General features: G+C 39.2%; 1 protein-coding gene across 1 annotated transcript in view; it reads left to right on the top strand.

Annotated features, from left to right (window-relative positions):
- Positions 1-12202, top strand: part of MGAM (maltase-glucoamylase) — a gene marked incomplete at its 3' end in the record, with an annotated part of 95881 nt that overhangs the window by 35782 nt on the left and 47897 nt on the right. Inside the window, exons 19-26 of the mRNA XM_011995495.1 lie at positions 455-539; positions 2039-2095; positions 2650-2774; positions 5465-5553; positions 7923-7972; positions 8384-8551; positions 10027-10179; positions 10522-10722. Of these exons, the coding sequence (XP_011850885.1) occupies positions 455-539; positions 2039-2095; positions 2650-2774; positions 5465-5553; positions 7923-7972; positions 8384-8551; positions 10027-10179; positions 10522-10722 (928 nt within the window). The remainder of the gene's footprint in view (positions 1-454; positions 540-2038; positions 2096-2649; positions 2775-5464; positions 5554-7922; positions 7973-8383; positions 8552-10026; positions 10180-10521; positions 10723-12202) is intronic.

The raw sequence follows: 12202 nt of genomic DNA, 5'->3' as shown, positions 1-12202 counted from the left end.
TCTGGTAACCATCCTTGTACTCTCTGTATCCATAAATTCTTGGTTTTCAGATCCCACAAATAGATGAAAACATGTGATGTTTGTCTTTATATGCCTGGCTTGTTTCATGTAACATAATGATCTCCAGTTCTATCCATGTTGATGCAAATATCTAGATCTCAACTTACTTTTTTTAAAAAGGAGGGATATGGAAAATAGAATTACAGCCTGAGACCTGCTTAGCATACATACTTGATAGAAACATCTGTTTATCCTGAGGGAAGAATAGGAGACATAAGCTGGGGAAGGGGAATCTGTCCGGGGGTGCAGAGGGGCTTGAGTGGGTGTCACAGAATAATTTGGGAGGTTTACCCGGGCAGGCGACCTGTATGCTTTCAACAGGTTGTGAGTAGAACTGCGATAAATCTCATTGGCAGTGGCTCAAATCTCAGTGAACTGTCTCTCTGGTCTTCAGGTTCTATGAGGACAACAGCACTTGGGATGTGCACCAACAGTTCTTATGGGGGCCCGGCCTCCTCATCACTCCAGTTCTGGATGAAGTAAGTGTTCCCACAGAGATACACTAGGGATCTCCGCTTCTGTTCCTGCTGCCCTGCAAATTCCTCTCTCCTCCTTATTCCAAACTCATTTCTGATATCTGTGACTGAGTCAGCCTTGAAGAGAGTGTGCTAGGTTTTGAGAAGCTAGATATCTGGTAATTACACATTTTTCTTTCTAGAATTTTTTTTTTCCCTTGATCAAGTTCCCAACCAGTTTGGAAGCATCTACTGGAAACTCTAGATTTGAAAGTTATGTTAGGTTGTTCTTTCATTGCTATAAAGAAATTCCTGACACTGAGTAATTTACAAAGAAAAGAGATTTCATTGGCTTACAGTTCTGAAAGCTTTACAAGAAGCATGATGCTGGTATCTGCGCAGCTTCTAGGGAGGCCTCAGGAAGCTTACAGTCATGGAGGAAGGTGAAGGGGAACAGGGATGTCACATGGCAAAAGCAGGAACAAAAGAGAGAGTAGGGGGAGTTGCCACACACTTTTTTTTTTTTTTTTTTTGAGATGGAGTCTCACGCTGTCACCCAGGCTGGAGTGCAGTGGCACAATCCCAGCTCACTGCAACCTCCAACTCCCAGGTTCACACGATTCTCCTGCCTCAGCCTCCCGAGAAGCTGGGATTACAGGCACCTGCCACCATGCTCGGCTAATTTTGTATTTTTGTAGAGATGGGGTTTCATGTTAGCCAGGCTAGTCTCAAACTGCCAACCTCAGATGATCCACCTGCTTCGGCCTCCAAAGTGCTGAGATTACAAGCATGAGTCACTGTGCTCAGCTGCCGCACACTTTTAAACAACCAAATCTTTTAAGAATTCACTCACTATCGCCGGGACAGAACCAAGGGAATGATGTAAACCATTCATGAGAAATCCGCCCTCGTGATCCGGTCACCTGCCTCCACACTCCACCTCCAACACTGGGGATTACATTTCAGCGTGAGATTTGGGCAGAGACAAACATCCAAACTATATCAGGAGTGGTCCTATTTGTTTTTGGATTCTCATAGCAGATCCTGACTTGCTCCATGATGCAGAAACAGGATGGAGCAGTCCCGACACTCACTCTAAAGTCAGGCAGATCGGGATGTGATTGTTGTCTCTACCACTTTGAGCCTGTGTGATCAGGGGTGACAGCTGTACTGGCTTCTCATCTGTAGAGGTGTAATAATAATAATAATAATAATAATAGTACCTACCATTTGGGAACGTTGGGAAAATTGAATGATATAATCATGTAAAGCTGGAATGTTTGTCACCACACATGTTTTATTATTATTATTATTCCTAATGTGGCTACATTTGGGATTTCTCTCTGGGTTGCCAAGTTACAGCTTCTATTATTTGTCTTAGAGGAGAAGCAGAAGAAAGGCATAATAACAGAGGATGGAAAGGGCATTCCTGCCCTCTCTGTGTATGATTAAGAAGTTCCCTAGATAATAAAAAGAAATCCATTTTATTTCCCTCAGGGGATACTATACTGTTTTAATTTCAGGGTGCAGAGAAAGTGATGGCATATGTGCCTGATGCTGTCTGGTATGACTACGAGACTGTGAGTAGCTTTGACTTTTCTTCTACTCCTTAAGACTGTAGCTGCAGCTGCATAGACAAATTACCTTTCCCGAGAAAGAAACATCCATCTACCTGCTGTGGAGTATTTTTGTAGTGTTTTCTGTAATTTCATAGCAGAACCTGGGTAAAGTCAACCTAAATCCCTAACATTAGTCATGATGAAATGTGAAAAAATACCTTCATGTACTTTATTCAGCAATAAGATAGAGGCTGACAAAGTATCTCATAAATGAATATTGAAGGAACTGATGGACAACGTGAGCTTGGTCAGGAATCGGATTATTTGTTTAGAACTATCAGTTTATATAATATGTATCAAATAGCCTCAGCATGGCATAAATGTTTTCACAAACCCCCAACTGGTGGCAGAACATGTTATTCCTGATTTTTTTCCTTCTGTTGTTTGATTGCCTGGCTAGACCGTAATTCAGCTAATTGGAAAAGGGAGAGAATTGTGGATCACTCGGCACATAGATAATCAGTGAGGGCAATATGCTGTCATGCCAATGTGTTTCATTTATCTGCATGCGTCAGGGGAACCAAGTGAGATGGAGGAAGCAAAAAGTCGAAATGGAACTTCCTGGAGACAAAATTGGACTTCACCTTCGAGGAGGCTACATCTTTCCCACACAGCAGCCAAATACAACCACTGTGGCCAGGTATAGCATGGCTGGAGTGTCCTTTAAGAATTGATATCCTTCCTGAAACCCTTTGAATTTCTTTTTGAAACTAACAGCCAGGTGGTCAGCCTTTTTTGTTTGGCCAGGACTGTTGCAGTTTTAGCACCAAAATTCCCTTCCCTTGGGATACTTCTTGATTCTGGGCAAACCAGGTCAGTTGATCCCTCTGTCTATCCCTCTGTCTGCTTTGGCCACACTGTGCATCCATGTTTCTTTACTCTTGACTCACTTGTTCTCTTGTCTAGAGAGTCAAGATTCAATTTCCACTCTCCTAGAATTTCAACTTCGTATTTCTTTTCTCCCACTAAGTTTTCTTTCTTGTGATTCAAACATTACCTTCTGCAAACCTCAAATCTCCAAGTCACTGAATTTTCCTTTATACTTAATTGATTCCAAAACAATAGATTCCATCTGTACTAAAGAGGTACGCATTTATATCTTCATGCGTTTGAGAGTATTAGGCTACTTGTCTTTAGTAGACTAGGAGTTCTTTGGAAGCCAGAAACCTGTCTTTTCTTTTGAACCTCTCTTACTGCTTTAATTTTCCAAATTGTAGACTTTTTATGATGCTAATGGAAAATGTCCCTAAATCCAATACCAGTTGGCTTCCTTTTCGAATTGTTCACTTTCAAGCTGTTCTGCACAGTGATACCAAATTGATTTTTCCAAAATGAAAATCTTGACTGGTTGCTCCCAGGCTTTAAGTCCAAAGTCTTCTATTAATAGAGTATTTAAAACCAACCACAACCTGGTACATGTTACCTTAACAATTCTTATCTCCTACCATACCTTCATGTACATACAGACCAGCTATGCCAAAAGCCTGCTATTTCCCAGACATACCTATGTATTTTACTGCATTTGGGCTTTTGAATTTATCCTTTCCAACATCTTTGCCCTGGTGTATTCTTAATGATCTGAATGAAACTTACATTTCAGCAGCAAGAAATCTTTCCCTAATCTTCCAGCAGAGGAAGCACTGCCACTTCCAAGTTTCTGGTCATTTCATATATACATATATACATATATATACACACACACACACACACACACATATATATATATTTTGCTCCTTAGAAAATTTTGTCTTCCTTAATACTGTTAGCATTTCAATAATAGTTGTATACTCTGTGCTAGAAAATTTTATTATCTAAAATGTTTAGGGGAATCTAAGTCTATTGTTACTTACCTTTGCTGACTTTCTTTCATGTTGACTTATTACCTTGTGTGCTCGGTGATCTTATTTTTTTTTAAGCTATGATAACCTTATAAATGTGGGTGTCATTCCTCCAGAGATGATTTGCCTTCTCCTCTGTTTGCAAGCCAAGAATTGCTTCCAACTGGCATTACGTTAGCTTCCTTCAAGATCCCGGCTTCACGTGGGAATCAGAGGTTCACATTCTCTACCTTGGATTGCTAGGCTTAGTAGCCCAATTTTAACCTTGCTATGGGAATTTGCCGCATAGAGATTCCGGGTTTTGCTTACTAAGCACCGTTTTAGTTTTAGCTCAGTGTTTTGTTATCCTGTTACTGTTTTGGTCTCTTGGATATATTTCTTACTTTCTTGCAAATCCAACAATATTTTAACAGGAATATGTGTTGTTATTTATCTAGAATCAGGGAATATTTTACTGGGTAAGTCTCCAGAAGAATATCCAGTCCACCATATTTCTGGAACTGTGGTTCTGGACTCCTAGAATATGTTAACTTTTGTGTTGTGTTCACTGTCTGCTTCCATTTTTTTAATGAATGTGCCTAGTTTTTCTGGTAATATTTAAGACCATTCAGGTCAGGACTTGTGATTTATTAATTTTTGTATCTCATGGACTTCCTAGAAATGACTGCTACTCAATACATGAATATTTAATGAAAGCAGATGATTTTGTTGATAATAAAAACTAACTCTTGTATAGTGAAAGGCTGAACTATGAAATAATACAGTGGAGAATGTGAGTCCAGTGACAGACAGAGAAGAAACAAGAAGAGCAGGAAACTTGGAGGTTGCCTAGAGGAGTGGCAGAATGAGGAGCGATTCCAAATAAAAATTTCTCTCTCTCCCCCTCTTCCTCTCTGTCTGTCTACTTTACCATGTCTTTGAGTAATGTTTTGTGTTTTCTTATTCTAAATTATAAAGTAGATCATTAGAATGATTTGTTTTTCTTTCAAAAGAAACTAATACCTGATAATCAGATAAGTTACTACTAAATAGATGGACCTTATTGTATGTTGTTGATTTCTGGGTATAAATGGTCCTTAGGCAGGTGAAAATGTATCTTCCTCACAGCACTGGACACTTCTCCTGAGGGCATCATTGCTAAAATGATCTGACTGAACCAGTTATTGCCTAAGATTTCTTTCTCTTCTCATAGTCTGTATTCTAAGTAGTAGTTGCAGAAGCAGCTTTTGTTTGAGCTATTGAAGAGACTCTGGTGCTTAAATTCTTGCCTCCAACACAGATGTTATTGCTAATGTTTGGGGTATTTCTATCTCTTGTGACACTGTTGATATTAAAGATAGGGGCGCCTGTCAATTTTGTGTTTGTGCCTGAAGAAAAGCAGAACCATCTGCTGCTAGTAACTTTTTCATTTTGGAATTTGATGGAAACATTCTCAGCTCAGTTGGCAAAATTCTGACTCCTGTCTTTGTCTCTTGAATCTTGTTCCCCACAGTCGAAAGAACCCTCTTGGTCTTATCATTGCCCTAGATGAGAACAAAGAAGCAAAAGGAGAACTTTTCTGGGATGATGGGGAAACGAAGGGTGAGCACTGAAACGATCATGTTGCTGTTTCCAAACCCGCACCTGTGACTTATGGTCCTTCCCTCCTGCTGGTCATTGAGCTGTGGGAGAAATCTCAGCAGGCACAACAGCAAGAGTCACTGAAGTATTTTGTTTCTGGTTGCACCATTCAGAGGTAGTGGCAGATGACCTACAAAGGAAAGAAAAATACATTTCTATATCTGACAATTCTTCTATTGGCCAGTGATATCAATAATAGGCTCTCTTTTGTTTGTTTGTTTGTTTGCGGTGGAGTTTTGCTCTTGTCGCCCAGGCTGGAGTGCAGTGGCACAATTTCGGCTCACTGCAACCTCTGCCTCCCAGGCTTAAATGGTTCTCCTGCCTCAGCCTCCCTCATAACAAGGACTACAGGTGCCTACCACCACGCCCGGCTAATTTTTTGTATGTTTAGTAGAGACGAGCTTTCACCGTGTTAGCCAGGATGATCTCAGTCTCCTAAGCTCTTGATCTACCCGGCTCAGGCTCCCAAAGTGCTGGGATTATAGGCGTGAACCACCACACTTGGCCAATAGGCTCTCTTTTTATTGTCAATGGGTGCTTAGAACAGATGGTTTCAAGACTGTTCCTGTAATTCAGTGTTAATGTCTTCCTCCCAAAATTCTTACGAGCAAATGTTGGCGATATAAAAATCATGCCCCTGCCAATGAGTCAGTGAGAATATACTGTTGTAGTGTGTACTCACCTAGCCATACCTTTTAGTATTTGTGGGTCCAGTATACTACCAATTCCTGTGCTTCAAGTTTAGGAAACAGATTCCCTTGAGGCATACACCTTGGAAGCCTTTGGAAGGGAAGCTTTGCAATGTTCCAGTAGGAAAGAGAAGGAAAAACAATGGCTTGACCTTGGAGACTCTTGTCCATCTAATCCAATATGTAGATTTAAATATTTATTTATTTTTTCATTGCAAAATATTTAATTGGCAAATAAAGATGAAATATATCCAAAGTGGACAATGTGAGGGTTTACTATATATATAGGCATAGTATAATGATTATCACAGCTATTTTAAGGAGCACATCCATCACCATCCATACTGTAGACTGGATCCCCAGAACCTATTCATCTAATAACTAAAACTTTGTACCCTTGACCATCATCTCCCCATTTTCCACACCTGCAGGCTCTAAGAACAACTATTACATTGTCTGCTTCTAGGAGCTTAACTTTTTTAGATTTCACATGTAAGTGAGACCATGCAGTATTTGACTTTCTGTCTCTGGCTTGTTTCACTTCGTATAATGTCCTCTAGATTCAACTATGCTGTTGCAAATGGCAGAATTTTCTTCTTTTTGTGTCTGAATAATATTCTATTGTATATATGTACCACAATTTGTTTATTCATTCGTCTATTGAGGGACATTTAGGTTGTTTTCATATCTTTGCTACTGTGCAATGTAAAATTAAACACTTAAATGTAAGGGCTGAAATTGTGAAGCTCCTAGAAGGAAACAGGAAAAAACCTCCTTGACATTAGTCTTGGCAATGACTTTTTGGATATGATACCAAAATCAAAGGAAAAATAGCAAATAATAGCAAATAATAAACAAGCATGATTACATCAAACAAAAAGGCTTCTGCACAACAAAAGAAACAATCAACACAGTGAAAAGGCAAACTACAGAATGGATAAAAATGTTTGCAAACCATATATCTCAGAAGAGATTAACATAAAAAAATAAGGAACTTAGGCAACTCAGTAGCAAAACATCAAATGACCCAATTAAAAACTGGGTGAAGGACCTGAGCAGATGTTTTTCCAAGGAAAACATACAAGTGGTAACTGGTATGTGAAAAGATACTCAGCATCACTAAATGACACAGGAATGCAAGTCAAAAATCACAGTGAGATATCACCTCACACCTGTTAGCATGGAAATCATAAAAAAAATAAGAGATAAGTGCTGGCGAGGGTGTGGAGAAAAGGGAATTTTTTAGACTATTGGTGGGAGTGTAAATTGTTACAACTGTTATGGAAAATAGTTTGGAGGTTCCTCAAAAAATTAAAAACAGAACTTCCATACAATCTCATGAAATCCCACCTCTGGGTGTAGATCCAGAGGACATGAAATCAGTGTCTTTAAGAGAGATAGTCACTCCCACGTTCATTACGGCATTATGTGCAACAACCAAGATATAGAAACAATCTAATTGTACATTGATGAATGAATGAAGAAATGTGATACACATATAAAATTAAAAATTATTCATCCATAAAGTAAAGGAAAATTGCTATGTGCGGCCTCAAGACATAGCTGAAAGGAGTGGCAGGTGAAATCTTTTCTTCTGTGGTGGGAAGGCTAGAATATGACTTGTCTTTCTCTCACTTTCAGATACTGTGGCCAATAAAGTGTATCTTTTATGTGAGTTTTCTGTCACTCAAGTAAGTAGCATACTTTTATGAATCTTAGGTGTGGGCTTTGGACTGACCATTAGCACATCTGTGCTTGTGTATATTGTATATGCATGATTGTATTTGTAACTTTATATGCATTATTGGCTATAGGTGAGCACATTTCTATTTATGATTTCATAGATGTTTTGAAAAAGAGGGATTCATATAGCAAGTAGTGTTTTTAAATACAGTTTTTAAATGTCTGTGTTCTTATGATTGTTTTAAATTAGAGGATTATCAAAATAATTTTGTACTTCTTGAGCACACACTAGTAGAGAAAGCAGAGAGGCATTCAGGGCAGTGGGGGGTATCTGGTCTGGAATGGAATATTTGAGTGACTTGAGAATCTGTGTATTGCAGGCATACCTTTATGCATAATTGGACTTAATTGTTTTGCAGAACCGCTTGGAGGTGAATATTTCACAATCAACCTACAAGGACCCCAATAATTTAGCATTTAATGAGATTAAAATTCTTGGGACAGAAGAACCTAGTAATGTTACAGTGAAACACAGTGGTGTCCCAAGTCAGACTTCTCCTACAGTCACTTATGATTCTAACCTGAAGGTAAAACCCCATTTTGTTGAGATGGTGTATTGAGAATTCTTCATAGTATCATGGTGTTCCTTCTTGCCAAGGTTGCATGGGTTCCTGAAGGAACAGAGCAACTTTGAAGCCTGTTTTGGGGAAGTTAGAGGACTGGGGAAAAATATGAGGTGGCCAGAGCTAGAATGAGTTGGGTGTTTACCTTCTTGTTCTCTTCTCTGCCTCTCAATGTTCTCTCTCTAACTGGTTCCACTTCCTTTTCCCAAAAGTAGAATTATAATTATGATGAGACACAAGAAAAGCAGAGTTAGAAAAGTGGGGAACAGCCTTATATTATTAGCCTGTGAAAATTATATGACTGGAATAGCATAGATAAGATTCAGTTTTGAAAAAGAGGCTAGTTTGCATAGGAAACTTGTGGTCAGATTTTGGAGGGTCTTAGGTACCAACTTGATTTAATTGTCAAAGGGCCTCACGTTGATCCTTGAATGAAGGCTGTGCTACTGTGTGTGAGCATTGCTGGGAGTGGGAGTGGGTTTTGGGGACTAGTAGAACAGGGAAGTACAAGATGGTTTAGACTGGGAGGAGATTGGGAGAAGGATGATAATTTTAGAATGTGATTTTGTTACTCCAGACAAGTGAGAACTTTAACTTGGGAAGTGCTGTTTAAAGAAGTATCAAAGATAAGAAAAATATATAGAAAAATATTAAATATTAGAACTAATGGTATTAAAGGAAGTTTTCAAAATTGGAATCTTTGGGCTTAGAGAAATGAAGAGGCTGGGATGTTAGAAATGGAAAGAAATATAATTTTTTTTCAACTTTTCAATTTTGCTGTTGCTACAATTGAAACCCAAATAAATGAAACAAAATACCTGACCTACCCTGATGTGATTATTATGCATTGTATGCCTGAATCAACATATTTCATATAACCCATAAATATGTATACCTACTGTATACCCATTAAAATTAAAAATTAATAAAAGAAATCATTTGTCCAACATTCTACAGAAATGTGGGCATGTTGACTAGGTCATATGATTCTTAATGCTGTGTTCTTTCTACCACTCCACGCCAATGGGGGATACTGGTTTGGGGACTGGAGAGCAAGGGGATCAGCTCACTTTGGGTGACACCATGTGTCACGCTAAAGAGGAAGTGCAGAAGAGAGCCTTCCTGACAAGACACAGAGGGCTAAGAGGAGTCAGAGAAGAAAAGAATAAGGAGTGATCATGACAGGTTTTATTTGACCGAATTGTTTTCATTATGCTATGGACAACATTCTACTAGAGGGGAGACATTTGCCCTGTTGCTGCTAAGTAGATTCCCCCAATGTGCAGTTCTCTTCTTATGAGCTCAAGTCATACGTTGGTTGGATGGTTGAAACTCTGGTCTAATTTCTATTTTCTTTTTTCTTGAAAAACAAAAGCCTCAGATCTTGCAAGCCCTATCTCCTAAAGATGAATTTCCTTGTGATTTCTGCATTCTTACAGGTTGCCATTATCACAGACATCAATCTTCTCCTGGGAGAAGTGTACACAGTGGAGTGGGATATAAAGATAAGGGATGATGGAAAAATAGACTGTTACCCTGATGAGAATGGCGCTTCTGGAGAAAACTGTGCTGCCCGTGGCTGTATCTGGGAGGTAACCATGCTACTGGGGTTCATGTACATGAACATCCTCCACACCTAATCTCTAGTTTCTTAAGCATAGCAGTAGTACTTACATAAGTACTTAAAATCCATAGAAAGAAAGGACTTCTTAAGGGACATGATCTGGATATGAAGAGTAGTTGGGGACGTGTGTGAAACTTTTTGAAATGAATATTTTGCTTGGAGACCAGGAATTTAAATTTATGTTATTGCCAAGTGATCAGTGATGGGCTGGTTTTATTGTGGTATAAAATGATGTTTCTACCTCCGTTTAGGTTAGAGAACTTTAAGACCACATGCTGTGCTGATCTATGACTTTACCCTTACTTTTCAGGCATCCAATTCTTCTGGGGTCCCTGTTTGCTATTTTGTCAACGATCTATACTCTGTCAGTAATGTTCAATATAATTCACATGGGGCCACAGCTGACATCTCCTTAAAGTCTTCTGTGTATGCCAATGCCTTCCCCTCCACACCCGTGAACCCCCTTCGCCTGGATGTCACTTACCATAAGAATGAAATGCTGCAGTTCAAGGTAAACACATTACATGTATCAGGTGGTGACTTGACCCTTTTCAGTTCCATTACCTTTTGTTGGTCTGGGTCACAGAACCCTAAAATAAGTTAATCATGCTACCATAGACTAGATCATTATCCAGAGAGCATTGAGAAATCATTGAGGGAACAATGAGACCTGCCCTGATTTTCATTTGGAAAAGATTACTGTGGCTGCTGTTAGAAAAATGGTTGGGAGAGCAAGAGTGTACGCAGACAGACAAGTCAGGAGGCTACTAGTTAGGCGAGTCAGTTGAGGGATTAGGTTTGGACTAGACACTGGAATGCAGGTGGAGAAGAGTGGATCTGTCTGAGGTTGAGAAAGTTGGGTTACAGGATCTGGTGGTTGATTGCAAGCAGGTGACAATGGAGAGGGAAAATCAAGAATGATGACCGTGTTGGTATCTTACCTCTTAATATGGATGGTGCTGACATTAACTGGAATAGGAATACTGAAAAGGTTTGTGCTTGATCAATGTCAGATGATATGTTCATTTTGGGATACTGAATTTGAGATTTCTGTATATAGCCATCAGTATGCGGTAATTTCATTCCTTTCCAAGATTTAATTACATTTAAGGACTAGGAATGGGCCAGCTGTTATGTCTATTTCTCTATTAAACTAAGCTTCTCAAGGACAGGAATGTGCCTTTTCTTCTTTGTGCTTCTGAAATCGAATACAGAGCCTGGAAGATAGTTAGCGGTGTGATGTTATTGACACAGTAAGTGAAAGTGATCAAGACATTGTTGCATTGCCTGAAAGATTCTTTACAATCTGTCATCAACCCGAATTCTGAGTTCTTGTACATCCTCTAATGCAGGGAAGATGCTCTTGTATGTCTGTATCCTCATCATAGCACTAGCATGTTGTAGGCACCTAGTGGGTTTTAAATGAATGAACTTCCTTGGAGTTCTAGCCTTAACCATTGCCTACTTTACCTCTTGAACACAGAGTAGCTGTTTCCAAAATATTTGCCTGTTTCTGGCCCACATTTCTCTGTGGTTGTTATTCTTCACCAGTATGACTTGATCTCCTTTCTTTGTTTGGTTAATGCCTACCAAGCTTTTAAGACTCATCCTGTATTTCTCCCATGACACCATCTCAGTCTCCCAGAAACAATGTTAGGCATTTCCTTCCCTAGAATCTCACAGCACTTCTACATAGCTCTCCCTTAGCACACATCACCCAGGTGTTGTGAGCTGCTCTATTTTACTTCTCATCTGCTTGTGAATTTTGTAAAACCGTAGCACTTCCTTATTCAGCTCACATCCCTACTGTCTTGTGCAGTGTCAGGCAGTGATGTAGTAGGTACTCATGAGTCGGTTTAGATACCACCTTCAGCAAGAATGTTCTGATTATTTTAATCAAATAGATTTCATTTTGGGGAGACAGGTTTTTTTTTTTCAATTAAGAAAAATTTTCAGGTATTTGTATATACTCATATACCCCAGAAAATAAC

The sequence above is a fragment of the Mandrillus leucophaeus genome, unplaced genomic scaffold (genome assembly GCF_000951045.1).
Source record: "Mandrillus leucophaeus isolate KB7577 unplaced genomic scaffold, Mleu.le_1.0 Scaffold49, whole genome shotgun sequence".
Classification (NCBI taxonomy): domain Eukaryota; kingdom Metazoa; phylum Chordata; class Mammalia; order Primates; family Cercopithecidae; genus Mandrillus; species Mandrillus leucophaeus.
This window is presented reverse-complemented; position numbering and strand designations above follow the sequence as displayed.